The 16,944-nt window shown below is 35.4% G+C and overlaps 1 protein-coding gene across 1 annotated transcript; it reads left to right on the top strand.

Moving 5' to 3' along the window:
* Positions 1-5,970: 5,970 nt before the first annotated feature.
* LOC138711029 (peroxiredoxin-6-like) lies at positions 5,971-16,849 on the top strand. The gene is made up of 5 exons (XM_069842317.1): positions 5,971-6,132; positions 9,589-9,745; positions 11,080-11,294; positions 16,328-16,403; positions 16,495-16,849. Exons 1-5 carry the CDS (start codon positions 6,050-6,052, stop codon positions 16,621-16,623), a joined length of 660 nt encoding a protein of 219 aa, XP_069698418.1. The 5' UTR covers positions 5,971-6,049; the 3' UTR covers positions 16,624-16,849.
* Positions 16,850-16,944: the final 95 nt, after the last annotated feature.

Here is a 16,944-nt window from a genome sequence, read left to right as displayed (position 1 = left end):
GAGGTTCTCTTGCTGCTTTCGATGTTGTCACCAGTATATTTGAAGTACGACGTAGGTAATAATTCATCGGTAATTGTGGTAATAATTTAACACGACACATCGCTGATGCTGACACAAAAAACGACTTAGTTATAACTCGCTTAGCCTGGAAAGGTAAATTTTGCTACACTGTCTCCGAGGTCATACTGATCATCTCATCGGTCTCGGTGAATTATTGTTCCGTTTCCTGTATTTTTCAATGCTGTATACTCTACTCCTCTGTCCCACACTCTCTTCTAGCCGATGAAATTATTTTCTGTTTTGTCCATTCAAAAACCGAAAAACCAATAAAGATTAAGCTTATTTTTAACTTTTGTTCAATAAAATCCTCTATAACCGACAGCTATTACCTTCATTAGAATGACCATAGACTATTAATAATTGTCCATGGTCCTTAGGAATCTCAATTTGCACCGTTATACACAAATAAATTGCTATACTAACGATCTGACACCTCTTATTCTCTACAAAATACTGTAATAGTTATTTACGATATGAATATCATAACGTTTCATATTACAATACGAGATAGAAAGGAGACCGCGAGAGACGATTCGTTAATATCAGTTTTTCTGCGACCATACTGAAATGAAGTTATTACGCAATGATATCTGCATCCAAATGACATTCATTGCGATACAGGTTATAATTTCTACATAGAACTTCCATATTGTCAATATAAAGAAGTATCTAAACATTACTTTTAATTTTTAATTAATTAATTCACTTTTGTCTAACCTTACTACTGGTCGTAGAAAAACAGTTATATGTAACTCTCAAATAATGACTATTTAGAGATTTAGACACTCGTGTCTCAATGGCTATCATTATATGATTGTTGCATAAATAACTATTTGAATACGATAGGTTTTTGTTTATAACAGAAGATCAGTAATACTGGGAGAAATAAACAAACATTGTTAAAATGAGTTCAAACGAGGATTCAGATACTGAAAATGATTCAATTAAATGTTTAGTACCGTCGAAATTCCGCGTAAAATATGAAGTGGAATATAAAAAAAATTGAAGATAATAGCAAGTCGTACACTTAGGAATAAAAAGAGAGGTTACTTGAAGGAAAAACTGAATGAGGTAGAAACAAATAGTACGAATAAAAACATTCGAGATTTATATAAGGGTATAAAGGAATTTAAGAACGGATATCAGCCAAGGATAAACGTGATCAAGAATGAGAATGGTGACTTGCTTGCAGACTCTCCATCAATCCTAAACAGATGGAAAAACTATTTTGCGCAACTACTAAATGTACATAGGCCAAATAGAAATGATCGGGACGAAATTGAAATACAAACTGCTGAGCCATTTATACCCGAACCCACGATTTCAGAAGTCGAAATTGCGATACAAAATCTGAAAAAGTACAAGTCTCCAGATATCGTTCAAATTCCAGCAGAATTAATACAAGAGGGTGGAATTGCATTATATAGCGAAATTTATAAACTTGTACTTGCTATTTGGGAAAAGGAAATTGTACCAGAACAATTGAAGGAGTCCATAATTGTACCTATTTTTAAAAAGGGGGACAAAACCAACTGTAGTAACTTTCGAGGAATATCACTTTTGTTGACGTCGTACAAAATTTTGTCCAATATTCTTTTGAGAAGATTAACTCCGTACGTAGATGAAATTATTGGAGATCATCAGTGCGGTTTTCGGCGTAATAGATCGACTATTGATCAGATTTTTTGTATTCGACAGATATCGGAGAAAAAATGGGAGTATAAGGGTACAGGACATCAGTTATTCATAGATTTCAAAAAGGCATATGACTCGGTTAAGAGGGAAGTATTATATGATATTCTTATTGAATTTGGTATTCCCAAGAAACTAATTCGATTAATTAAAATGTGTCTCAGTGAAACATACAGCAGAGTCCGTATAGGTCAGTTTCTATCTGATCCTTTTCCAATTCACTGCGGGCTAAAGCAGGGAGATGCACTATCACCTTTACTTTTTAACTTTCTAGAATATGCCATTAGGAAAGTTCAGGATAACAGACAGGGTTTGGAACTGAACGGGTTACATCAGCTTCTTGTCTATGCAGATGACGTGAATATGTTAGGAGAAAGTACACAAACGGTTAGGGAAAACACGGAAATTTTACTTGAAGCAAGTAAAGCGATCGGTTTGGAAGTAAATCCCGAAAAGACTAAGTATATGATTATGTCTCGTGACCAGAATATTGTACGAAATGGAAATATAAAAATTGGAGATTTATCCTTCGAAGAGGTGGAAAAATACAAATATCTTGGAGCAATAGTAACAAATATAAATTACACTCGGGAGGAAATTAAACGCAGAATAAATATGGGAAATGCGTGTTATTATTCGGTTGAGAAGCTCTTATCATCCAGTCTGCTGTCCAAAAATCTTAAAGTTACAATTTATAAAACAGTTATATTAGCGGTTCTTCTGTATGGTTGTGAAACTTGGACTCTCACTCTGAGAGAGGAACATAGGTTAAGGGTGTTTGAGAATAAGGTGCTTAGGAAAATATTTGGGGCTAAGTGGGATGAAGTTACAGGAGAATGGAGAAAGTTACACAACACAGAACTGCACGCATTGTATTCTTCACCTGACATAATTAGGAACATTAAATCCAGACGTTTGAGATGGGCAGGGCATGTAGCACGTATGGGCGAATCCAGAAATGCATATAGAGTGTTAGTTGGGAGACCGGAGGGAAAAAGACCTTTAGGGAGGCCGAGACGTAGATGGGAGGATAACATTAAAATGGATCTGAGGGAGGTGGTGTATGATGATAGAGACTGGATTAATCTTGCACAGGATAGGGACCGATGGCGGGCTTATGTGAGGGCGGCAATGAACCTTCGGGTTCCTTAAAAGCCATTTGTAAGTAAGTAATGGGGAAAGTACCAGTTCTGTACAGATGATAATATTGTAGGCATGTTTATGTAGTTTAAAATTAATACATTTTTTATGAAACTCCTATATAAGTCTTAAAAATCACGTGTCCCCTTAAGCTATACTCGGTATCGATACTGAATTTCATATTGGTACCGCTAAAGTTCATTAAAGAGTATTGTTTTTTTTTTACTTGGTTACTTAAAGACGCTGTATCAACTACGAGGTTATTTAGCGTCGACGGGATTGGTGATAGCGAGATGGTATTTGGCGAGATGAGGCCGAGTATTCGCCATAGAATACCTGACATTTGACAGTTGGGGAAAACCTCGGAAAAACCCAACCAGGTAATCAGCCCAAGCGGGAATCGAACCCGCGCCCGAACGCAACTCTGGATCGGCAGGCAAGCACCTTAAGAGTATTGTTACTTTTACTGAATAAAAAAAATAATATTCAATGACACAGTTGGCAAATAAACCTTTACTGTAATATTACAACGAAATATTGAAATACAAACTTTCCAATAAAAGATGCTTTTATAAAATCTTTGAAAACGAATGACATCTCAATGTTTCAACAGAATTTACATTCGTGATACAGTAGAATTCCTCGTATCCGACAACTGTGGGACAAAGCCAGTGCCGGATAACTGATTTTGCCGGATAATTGGAAAATACGTTTATAGGTTATGTAACGACACAGGAAATTTAGTAATTTTCATATAGATATTTAAAAATAAAGTTTTGAAATATGTACAATGTTTATTTTTAGTACTGAATACGGTACATTAATCAGTTCATAATTATTGTAATACAGTAATACATGATAGAGTAAAAAATACTAAAAGTTTTCGTAACCTTATGACAATTTTAAATGGCGGTCATGTGAGTCATGTGACGTGAAGAGGAGTGTAGCCAACGTCGAAACTATGAAGACGAAGTAGAGCTCCACGATTTGAGCGTAAGAACATTACGCTTGCGTTTCGCGGAATCCATTGTGCAACAGCAGCGCTTAGCGATAATAGCCATGATACTATCACTCGAATTAAATTTTTGCGCACTGTAGGAACAAGGAATTTCGCACTTTTCTATTTAGACTCATCCAACACCCCTTCGAAACGGGTGAGTTCAAGTATTAAATTTAAAGATACCGTCTCTGCGCATTGTTTGCAAGGTCCAATGAAGTGACAACTTAACGATGCTACCCGATATACTCCAGGGACATAAACGGGTTTTTTGTCTATTTTTTCACGCGTGAACAATGTAAAGACTAAACACAACATGCGGACATGTGCGATCCATGAAAACCACTCACATCTTCGTTCGGCTCTTTCCTTTCGCGTGAATGACTATTTTTTTGGCCTAGCCAAAAGTGCCGTTGTTTTGATATTGCCGATTATTTGGGTGCCGGATACGAGGGATTTTACTGCATACTTATTCCCCATTGAATTTGTTTTATTTGAACCATTCTTCTTACTTCCTAATAACCTAACTATGGTTAACCAAAAATCCGATTCGTTCTGCCGCTTTCAATACTGTACTTTTGTTTCGAAACTGCTACGAGGGGGATCCAGGAAATAACGACCGTTTTGTTGTAATAATTAAAAATATATATATTTATTTGAAAAAACAAATTCTGTTACATAACTGAAGCTTCCTTTATTTCTCTACATAATCACCACCTACATTTAAACATTTGTCGTATCTGTTCACTAGCTTTAGAATTCCCGTGTTATACTCCTCTGCCGCCAGTTCATTAAGCCAGGTGTTCACTGTCTTCTTCAACTCTTCATCACTTCCAAAACGCGTACCACCCAGAAAGTGTTTCAGCTTAGTGAAAAGGTGAAAATCGCTAGGAGCAAGGTCTGGACTATAGGGCGGATGATCAAAAATTTCTCGACCGAATTGATCCAGTAATTCTCGAGTTGAAGCAGCAGTGTGCGGGCGGGCGTTGTCGTGAAGAAGCACAACTCCTCTCGAAAGCATTCCTCGCACAATTTCACCAAGCAAAGAACGAGAAATGTCAGGAAAGGCAATATGCAATTCGTCGAGTGATGTGCGCCTGTCTTGCAAGATTCTGTCGTTCACTTTAGTCTTCAGGTCTTCTGTGATGAGTGATGGGCGTCCGGGTCGAGTTTCATCGTGGACATTTGTTCGCCCATTGTTGAACATTTCGCACCATTTTCTCACATTTCTTTCATTCATTACAGTATCGCCATACACTTCCTTCAATTGCCGGTAAATTTCTGCAGGTTTCAAATGTCGGGAATTCAAAAATCGAATCACACTCCTCACCTCACAGTCGGCGGGATTATCAATCACGTCGTTCATTTTAAAGTAACACAAAATGCACAATGGCGACTTGTTGCAACCAGTACTCACAACATTACGAGAACATATATTAAGGAAGCCAGTTGACCTTCAAACAAGGAAGGGGAGTCAGCTGCGCGGAGGGTATGCGCGAACGGTCGTTATTTCCTGGATCCCCCTCGTACTTAAACCCTTAGATGTCGGTGTTCCTCACAGAAGTCGCAGACTGGAAGTTATAGTACACGAACATACTCGTACAATGAAGTTGCACGCGCTCCGAAAAACTGTAGCAAGCAATTTCTTGCAGTAAGCGCTTTGACGCAACCATAAGCAATAGTAAATAAATCACGCTGATATCGTAGGTTCTCACAAAACCATAACTAAAATTATTTTCCATCACGTATGCCAATATAAAGATAAAATTCATTTTAGTAAAAATGTACAACCTTCTTAACGGTGATTGCATGGTTTGCCAACACTTTCCAGCGAACGTGTGAAAAAGAAAGTATAAATTATTCGTCCTCCAAAACTTTCAGCCAGGACCTAAGTAAAGGAATGAAGATAAACATACCGGTATTGAATTGAAGAAGTTTATTTTCCATTGCTATTTCTATCACTAATCTGTTATGCAATATTAAGTGATACGCACGCTATCCTTTGCCATCGTATTCCCGATGCCCCTCACGACTGCCTGTGGGAAATGACGTCAGACAACAGCTGATGCATTCGTAATACCGGTATCGGAGCACATCTACGCTACTGGTTCAGAAAGGTTCACAACATTGAGCTGACTACAGTGTAGCAAGGAGTGCAAGATGAGGCTCGGCGCTACCATCCCCAACTTCGACGCCAACACCACCAAGGGGCCCATCAATTTCTATGAATGGCAGGGAGACTCGTGAGTTGTAGCTGTTCACATCTTCCTGAAAGCAATCTAAAATTGCATCTACATGGTTCAACTTTCTGCATTCAAGCAATGCGTGCAAGATTGATATTTAATATTAATTAATATACATAGTGAAGATGACGTTCAAAACGGTGCACCATATAGACACAAATTCTTCATGCATCTTAATTGAACGTGCGTTTTAAACGTGATTCTTCCAATATTCGTACCAGATTTCATGCGTACGAGCATGGAAAATTGAATCATGTAGATGTAGCTTTAGATTTCTGAGAATTTAAATATTTTCATTTGTTGGAAATCAACTTTAACCTAACCTAACGATTCTATTACTTAGGTTGTGATGTATCTGGTCGTCAGAATTTTGCAGGCTGTAAAAATACGTCGAAAATGTAAGTTTGAAAGAAAAAAAGCTGTTGTAAATGTTAGGTTAAGTTAGGTTACGTTATTATAGGTGATTTCCAACAATTGAAAGTACAGTATGTCTTTGTTTTTTACGGCGGTAAAATACGGCGAAAATGAAAGTTCGAAAAAATAGACTAAAATCGATAATTACCGGGTAATATAATAAGCTCTACAACTTACCAATTAGACGTGAAGTGGTAAATATAGGGTCTCCCATCCTGCTTTCAAAATATCCCCACAATTGCCACACGCACACAACTCTTCTTCCCTCAGTCTAATAAATTCTACCTCACTCGTTCTACATCCCGAGCACAACACATCATCCACCCACTTATATCGAAATCATGACAAAAGACAGATCTTCGAATACTGCAATCGATCAATCGAACTCCCCCACCCAGCAATCAATTACAACAACCCCAATTGAAACCTAGCCACCAATCGCAGCAACGCCCAGCAAATTCAACCGTATAAATCGTAATAAATTATTAATAAAAAACATATTCTCGTCATTTCCGAAAAATAAAAACCAAAACACTATTTTCACCTTATAAAAGTACCCTATAATCAAGAGCCGTTGTCTAAAAAACCGCGCACTAGTCAAACTCCATAATGACCCAAATTATTATTATTGTTACTATTATTACTATTTTATTAATTTTTTATTCTTCTTTTATTTTTTGCGCAAATGTTAAATAGTTTAAATATGACCAGGTTAGATTGCACGCAATTAGCCTATAATGCCCTGTATGCAGTGTTCGACAAAAATACCTTCAGAAGTTTCGGGGTGTATTACTGTTCACAGACCTCAGGAAAGAGCGGAGTAGAGAAAGGGTGTGGTAGGGTAAAATACCAGTCAGTTCGGGTGCCATAAAAGCAGAAGATAACTCTGCATGTATACCGCTGTGACGCATAGTTTTCTATCAGCTTGAGCATTTATTTTTATGGTTATTCCGATAATAATATTTTTTTCAGCACAATAGAGAATGGACATAGTTTATCCACCATTCACAGACGAGAGTACAGTACCTTTCACAATTTAGCTTTCAGTGTAGCATGATTTCGTGATACGATGAAGTGCTCATGTTTCGTTCAGATCAGTAAAAAGATAAAGTTGTATTTTATTATTTTATTTAATGTGAAAACGGGTGGCTGTAACGAGGTGTGTCTGTGTGACATTGCAAAACTTAAATGAAAATCTTTCCGACATATGAGCTTTGAAGAAAAGCAAATTTTAGCCTAGGGTAACCGTTAATGATATTCTCCACATCAACTGCTGTTTTCTTTTGCTTCTTTCTGGAGACCCGCCAGCATCTAAGCGTAACATTTGCCTGTTTACCTCGGCTACCTTATCCTATAATTTTTCCAGAAACTCATTGAAAGATGGGTGGGCCTTTCTCAGGATGAAGTTGTGTCATCCTTCACCTGGATTCGTCCTTACAAAAACCTGCTACAATTCTTTCATGACTGGTGACTTTTACGCCACTTTGTGTGTAAGCCTATATTTATTTCTCATAAATTTTGTCTGGACTTGGCGGATTTGATATGTGTAAGCCTATTTATAGATGTAAATATTTTCTTGAAATGAGGAAATGAAAACGGAATTAAAATTTTAATTCTGACATCACACTGATGATGATATGACGATATTCATATTCTCTTTGTTACAGAGTAATTATTTGAAGGTACTATACTGTTTTAACTTTTAACTTGGCCTTTCCAAAATATTTTTCTTAGAACAGCTACTGCCTACACATTTTTCGAATAGCTTACATTTTAGTTTAAATCTAAATTTAACAGAAGAAATACTGAAATCAGAAGTAAACATTGAAATAATGAAACAATTGTCTTTAGAGACAATTAATATTAGGTACTCTCCACAAAACTGGCTTCATTTATACACCGACGGATCCTTGATCTCCAGAGAACAAGGTGCCGGTGCAAGTGTTACGTGCTGTCTCTTCTCACTTTGTAGATCTCTTAGATATAGAACAACAAGTTTTGATGGAGAAATCGTTGCAATAAGTAAAAGTCTCAGGAATCTTCTATGCCACATCAATAAATTTAAGAATGCAGTTATATTCTCAGACTCCAAAGCAGCTATTCTATCAATAGTATCTAAACACACACCTTCATCTCAAACAGCAGAAATAACTAAAATGCTCTCTCAATTAATATCACTCAATAAAAGAATTGTATTCCAATGGATACCATCCCACTGTGGAATCCTGGGAAACGAGAATGTGGATGCTTTAGCAAAGAAGGGCAGCACTGCTACTTACAGACCTGTTACTAAATCTATGTATTACTCTGTGAAAAGATTTATTAAATCTACATACTTAGACTTCAACAAACAAAATTTGACAACACAATCTCAAGGGAAAAAATGGAACTCTCTGCATCATAATCCACAGTTAATTCCCGATTTGCCACGAAAATCGTCTGTACCTGCATTTAGATTGGCAACAGGCCATGATTGTTTGACCAAACACCTGCATAGAATTGGAATATATCAGTCCCTTAACTGCCCATTGTGCAACTCAAACCAAGAAATGGATTCGGAACACCTCAAAATCTGTGCTTCAGTGGCTGGCCATGATAATATCTTTTAAAAATATTGGAGTGCAAGGAGTCAAATGACTTTACTGTCAAACGCCAGGCATTAGAAAACAACAACAACACATTTTAGTTTATGTGTTATTCCACATACTTATGTGAATATTCTATTTGAAATAATAATATTATACTATTTACGAACAAATCAAATATCTATACCATTTTGTGAAAAATGACACATAATATGTATCATGCTGAATATTCGTGCCTCTATGACCATAAATAAAATATTTCAATAAATTTCTTATAGAGTCAAAATCACAGAGGTAAACGATGAATATGATATTTAATTTCCACGGATATTTCACATACAATGTAATAAAATTAAAAGAATGAAATTATGTGCTACCATATGGCAAGATTGTGATATATTTTAAAGTGGTATATGCACTATTAAATCATGTTCATAAACGCAATTCTCCATTGCAGATGGTGTGTTATGTTCTCACATCCTTCAGTTTTCACTCCTGTGTGCACCACAGAGATCGGTGCCATTGCTTCCTATAGCAATGAGTTTAAGAAAAGAGGTGTCAAAGTTATAACACTCTCTTGTGAAAAACTCGACTCACACCTAGATTGGAATGCAGTAAGTACTACAATAACTCAAAAATACATACATAAACTGTGGAAGGACAAAGAACTTGACACTATGCATGTAATGCTGTTCATAATTTATTGAGTCGTCTTGTTTTTATCACTCTCAGAAAATTTCGACTATACAGTATATTCGCAGTCAACTGTGAGCAACAATATTTTGAACTTTCTTTTCCTTATATTATGAGGTTCGTTTCTATATCAACAGTCTCCTCTTCCCGTGATCAGTGTATGACTTCATCTTCATTCAGAACAATGTCGGCCAAATGTCTTATTTCTTTATTAAAGAAGTTTAATGGTAGAAACTTAGGAAACGAATATCAGTAAACATGAAGTCACCTTCACCATACCACAAATTATTTCAGCCAGGTCGGGATGAGTCCGCTAAAGGTTTTGCGTACATGGTGCATACAATAGTTCTTAGTAAAAGCTCTCTAAATTATAAATACAATAAAGTAAATATAAATATAAATATAAAAAGCATAGCTAGACAATCATATTCTCACCGCTGTTTGATAAGTGTTGCTATGACGACTTTAGCAATCTAGACTGCTAATTAGTAATATGCGTTACAAGAGCGGTATGTTGAAGTTTTCATGTTCGAGGAAAAGTTTGAAAAAGCGAAACGTAGTTGAGCTTTTTTAATTTCCGAGAATTGAAAGAAAACATACCGCTCTTGTATCGTACATTATTTTGTGCGAAGATCGTTTATTACATACCTGAAAGAGGAATTTCTAATTAGTTGCAATGAAATCTCCATCTTGGTTTCTGTTCAATGACGGCAAATTTGCAAAACAAAAATATCTATCTTCAACATTGTTGCTTTAAAATGTTTTCTGTGTTTACTACACTCCAGCAGGCCGTGATATACGTTTGTCTTTTTAATGTTACTTGCATCACGAATGCAGTAACTTTAGTGGAGTTGTAGAGTTTACTTAATTTTTGCAAATATTTGAAAACAATAATTAACAGTGCAATTTTGGTGAAATTGCAGTGGTAAGTTTCCAATTTATAATTATTACTATATTGAATGTCTCTAAAAATAATATGTTAAGAGCCTAAAGCAGTAAAATCAATATGTCACTTAAGCGGTAAGAAGAGGGAAATTGTTATGTGTGTTAGGTTGGGAATACTGAATGTGGAATTTTAGACTTTCCGTGGATTGGTTTTGTGTGGAAACCAAGCAAATACGCATGATCTCGCACAAAATATTTTCCCTCATAAAAAACTGCTTAATAAAACAAATTTTAAAAAATAATACTTACACCATTTAATTCATCCAACATGTCTGTTTAAAGTGGTTTTTTTTTTTTCCTCTGTACATAGGACATAAATTCTTACTGTAACATTCCTGAGGACTTCCCATATCCCATGGTTGCAGATGAGACTCGAGAACTGGCAATAAAATTGGATTTGATTGATGAGAATAGTAAGGACAACCCCAAGGAAGCCAAGATGGTGCGTGCAGTCTACATTATTGCTCCTGACCACACAGTGAAGATGTTAATGATGTACCCAGGCCTTGCTGGCAGGAATGTCGAGTGAGTGCAGCTATCTCTTTAATTATTGCCAGTTATAGGGAGTTATGGAGGGGACAAGGGAAATACTGATCACCCACGGTAATTCTCCATATTTAATTTATTGTAAGAAGTATTCCTAACGTTGTATCAGTAGCTTCATCACTGCTTACAAAGAAATGAAGTACAGTGTCATGCAGTATAGATTTTGTTGTGTTTAAACCTAATTGAATCGTAATGAACAAAAAATAAATAAATAAACCGAGAACCCCAATGACAGCCAAATAAGACTTTTCCATGACCCCTCATAGATACTGTTCTGTCTTCGTTTGTGTGTTTAGTTGTGAGTCTGTTCACCAACTATGAAATGTTCTGCATTGGTTATACAGTGAAACCTGTTCAAATCGGAACCTGAATAATCCGGAATCCTATTTCGGAACAATTTATTGGTCCTGACGAAATTTATATGTATTATGTATAATTTTTCCCGAATAAAACGGAAACTGTCCAATGCGGAAACAAACTATCTGATACTGTTCAAAACGGAAATAATATTTTGGATACACTATTATAATGTAAACTATATTTTGAAGCAGTGTGTAATTTCAAGAAATGTACGAAATATGTAGGTCACTAAGATAAAAATTGCAAAATTGAGAGAGTGTGAGGGTAGAATTTCAGTTGTGGAAAACTCAGGAGTAACCCTTTGAAAAATAGACCATCTCATGAGTGAGTGAAAAATAAAGACCGTCTCATGAGTGAATGAAAAATAAAGACCGTCTCATGAGTGAGTGGCTTGCGGACATTAATGGTGCCATAAAAAGAAAACAGAAAAACCACTGGTTATGTGGAAATAAATGAACTATTCTGAGAGTGAGTTTTTCATGCCTTTTCAAAGACCGCGCCAATTTCTGGACCTAATCTGCAAAACAAACCCTTGAACTGCCAATAAAAAAAAAAAGTCAGAATTCAAGGCTTCTAATGGATGGCTTCTAGACCAATAAATTATATAATGTGCAGTGATATACAGTACACTATTACAGTATAGCGTTAGGTATTAAATTTAGTATGATTTAATAGTGTTTAATGAGTGAGTTACGATAACATTAAACAGAAAATAAGAGTTTTCTTCAATATGATTCAGTTATACAGATGATAAAATATTGCATTTTAACTTCACACCTGAATAATACGGAAACCTGTCCATAACGGAAAAAAAATCGGGACCATGTCACTTCCGTCTTGAACAGGTTTTACTGTAGTATGGATTGTTATTTAAGAGCTTTATGGTATACAGTAAAACCTCATTAACATGCTCCCGCTTATAACAACTATCCTGTTCATTACGCTCTTTTAATACGGATATACTTCATATATAATCCTGCATAATTTTACCTTCTTGTAATGCTTTCAAATCCCATTTGTAGCACTTAAGTTTTGACCTTCTCAACTATTTTCACCATTCATTTCGGTCTTGGATGAGTCTTGGCCAATTCCTTAATTCCAGCTTTCTTATATCCTCTATTATATCATCTTTCCATCTGTTCTTGGGTCTTCCTCTACTCCTTGTATTCATAGGTTTCCAATTATAAATTTTCTTAACTATTCTATCTTCATCCATGTGGTTTATATGCCCAAACCAAGCTAGTCCCTGTGCCTTTATATGATTAATTATGTTATGGTTTTTTATTGATTTGAGTTCCATGTTATTTCGAATTCGCCAGCTGCCATCTCTTTCTTTAATTGGACCAAAAATCCTTCTCAACACCTTTCTTTCGAAAATTATAAGTTTTTGAATAGCTTCTTCTTTAAGAACCCAGGTTTCGCTAAAGTTGCAACTGACGTAACTGTTGTGTAATATAATCTTAGTTTTGATGCAAGTTTACTTTTAAATGGCCTTATATTTGCAAAGTATACTACTTACAGACCTGTTACTAAATCTACGTATTACTCTGTGAAAAGATTTATTAAATCTACATACTTAGACTACAACAAACAAAATTTGATAACACAATCCCAAGGGAAAAAATGGAACTCTCTGCATCAAAATCCACAGTTAATTCCCGATTTACCACGAAAATCGTCTGTAGCTGCATTTAGATTGGCAACAGGCCATGATTGTTTGGCCAAACACCTGCATAGAATTGGAATATATCAGTCCCTTAACTGCCCCATTGTGCAACTCAAACCAAGAAATGGATTCGGAACACCTCAAAATCTGTGCTTCAGATGATAATATCTTTGAAAAATATTGGAGTGCAAGAGGTCAAATGACTTTATTGTCAAACACCTGGCATTAGAAAACAATAACAACATATTCGCAAAGTAAGCTTTGTTACCTAAATTAATTCTCTTTAATCTCTTCGATGGTGTTGTATTGTATTGTATTGTATTGTATTGTATTTATTAACATTCCATCGTATTCATATATGCTTACAGCTAGAATATGGAACAAGTCAAAAAACTTAATACTATTGTAAAGTCTTAATTTATAGTCACAGTCTAGTTGAAATATATACAGACGAGATTTACAATATAGTCTACTAGTACAACACAAAGTTTTAGTATCCATTTCATGAAGTGTTATTGAATGTCATGAATTCACCTACAGAATAGAAGGCGTGAGAAATTAGGTACTTCTTTACTTTGGCCCTAAATAATTTTATGTTTTGAGTTTCATTTTTTATATCAATAGGGAGGTTATTAAAATTTTTACTGCCATATAACGCACTCCCTTTTGATAGCATGATAGACTTGCCGATGGAGTATGAAAGTCATTTTTTTACGTGTATTTATGCTATGAACTGTTGAATTAGTTACAAAGTTTTCACGATTACATACGAGGAAGATTATTAATGAAAAGAGATACTGACAAGCCATGGGCATTATTTGTAGTTTTTTTAAAATAGTCCTACACGATTCCCTAGATTTGGCACCTACTATTATTCTAATTACTCTTTTTTGTAATAGAAATATATTGTTACTATCTGTGGAATTTCCCCAGAATATTATTCCAAAACTCATTACCGAGTGGAAGTATGCAAAGTATATTGTTTTTAAGGTATTGATATTTACTATCTCTTGCATAGATCTAATAGCAAAACAAGCTGAATTTAGTTTGGGGGTAATTTCTTTAATATGATTTTTCCAATTTAACACATTATCGATTTTTAAGCCAAGAAATTTGGTTGTTGTTGTTTCTAATAGGGATCTATTATTAATTATTGCGCTAGAAATTTGCGACGTTGAATTTGGACAGGATTTAAATTGAATTATGTTAGTTTTGTTACAATTTAATACTAATTTATTGACTAAGACCCAGTCACATATTTTGAAGAGAATTTCCTCTGTTGAAGATTGGAATGTGTTGGAGTTATTGGCTGTAATTACTATACTGGGTGTTCATTTCAAAGTGTGTCATGACGTCACTGTTGTTGGGTCACCGATTTGAAGCGAGTTTCAGCTTACGTATATGTTAGAGAAGTTGCCTATTATTTAAGGCGTTCTAATCTGAACTTGAGAACGTGTACGGTATAACTTGAACGTCGTAGCAACAGATGGCGGTCTGTACGGTCTGTGTGCTACCATAACCTCTTTCGAACTGCGTTTTGCGCCGGCAAGTTGTACACAGGGTATTTGTTATCATGAGTTTCGTACGGTAACATTCCACAACACAAATCAAATGCTCCGTGTCCATGTTGATCGTCGAAGTTAATGTCAACAAATACGTAAGTAATCGTCTTAACCCTCTCCCCATATCCCGACAGTACGTATTTCCAAACAGTTCACATTCCTGCCACTACAGGCGTTACCTACGTATCGGTACGTACTCTTCAGAATGAACGTCGTACTTCTACCTCATAGGTTATACACCTCTGTGGAAGTGTAGGAAGATTGAATTCTCTAGGCTCATCGGCTAGCCACATGACGGCATACAGCGAGCCATGACACACTTTGAACTGAACACCCAGTACTTGTGTCATCTGCAAATAATATGGGATGACCTACATCTTTTATTAGGGGGGCAAGATCATTTATAAACACTAGAAAAAGTAGAGGACCTAATAGTGATCCTTGAGGAATTGCATTATTAATAGTTCTAATAATATTAGACTTCACTTTGGATCCAAGATATTTGTAGGATTTCACTCCTTCTAGTGTGACATTATCTAGGTTCAAATTACTTATATCTTTCTGCACGGTAGAGCATTTTAGATATTTTGTTTTCTCGTTGTTTATTATTAACCCATATTGCATTGATTGCGCTTTAAGATCCAGCATGGTTTCAACTAATACTTGTTTTGTCTTTGCTGTTATCAATATGTCGTCTGCATAGACTATGCATTGCTTCAATCTTGTGCTTATGCTCTTAAATTTAGCTGCTTTATTATTACATCTATTCTTAAACTGAATAATGTTGCTGATATAGGATCCCTTTGTTTCACTCCAGAGTTTACTTGGAAATTTTCACCGAGTTTATTATTTATTTTAACTTTAGCTGTTATATTCTGTAAAGTCATGCTTATTAATTTTACAAATTTCTTTGCTATGTTATAGTATTGAAGACCTTGTATAATTTTGTTTCTATTGACTGAATCAAAAGCCTTTGTGTAATCAATGAACATGTTATGTAGATCTATTTTATATTCATGGCATTTGCTAAAGGTATTCACTCTTTTATAGGCCTATATAGTTTAGATTGTTATTAGTTTAATTCTGTAATTTTAAGTTAAATCTAAATCTCGAATTTCATTTAACTGTTTTGTCATTCGACTCCATTGAGAGCTAATGTAAGTTGATCCCTTATTCTTTTACAATTCTTTACAGAATAATATTACGTATTGATAATAGTTTTCTCTCATTGTTTGAGAACTTGTTTCTGATCAAATTCTTCACATAAAAGTAAGAAATCTCGTTCGAGAACTTGTTTCTGATCAAACTCTTCACATAAAAGTAAGAAATCTCATTCGAGAACTTTTTTCTGATCAAACTCTTCACATAAAAGTTATGTGAAAATAAAAGCAAGAAATCTGATATTACATTTTTTACATTTACAGTGAGATCCTCCGTGTGATCGATTCCCTGCAGCTTACAAGCAGACTGAAGATAGTGGCTACTCCTGCCAATTGGACGGTGAGTGTATGCTAATATGTTTCATTTCACTTAGTGTAGACTGTTCGGCTGTTCTTGTGAATTCATGTCTGATCATTTACTTTGTTTACAGCCTGGTACGAAAGTGCTGATTCTGCCAAGAGTGAAGGATGAAGAATTGCCCGAGCTGTTCCCTAAAGGAGTAGAAAAAGTCAATTTGCCTTCAGGTCGTTCATATGTGAGGACGACAACAGATTATTAAAATAAAGAATTGTGTACATTTTTATTCTGCGTCTTACATGGAGTGTGTATAAAAATCCAAGTGATTTTCAACTCATTGTAGCACAAAACTGCAGAAACCACTCACCTCTCTATTCAATTCATATTATGTGATATCACAGATCAATAATTTAATTAGTAACAGTATTAAAAATCATTTGAATGTTATGGTATATTAAGTGATGAATTAAAGAAAATGCAACCACAAATATCAGTGCTGAATTATTCTCACATAGAGCAAAAAACAGTGGCGAGGCAGTTTGAAGTTTTGGACGATTGGGCATCTTTAAAACAACGATGAGGT

The sequence above is a fragment of the Periplaneta americana genome, chromosome 12 (assembly GCF_040183065.1).
Source record: "Periplaneta americana isolate PAMFEO1 chromosome 12, P.americana_PAMFEO1_priV1, whole genome shotgun sequence".
Taxonomy (NCBI): Eukaryota; Metazoa; Arthropoda; class Insecta; order Blattodea; family Blattidae; genus Periplaneta; species Periplaneta americana.
The sequence above is the reverse complement of the archived record's forward strand: the minus strand, read 5'-3'. Positions and strand labels throughout refer to the sequence as shown.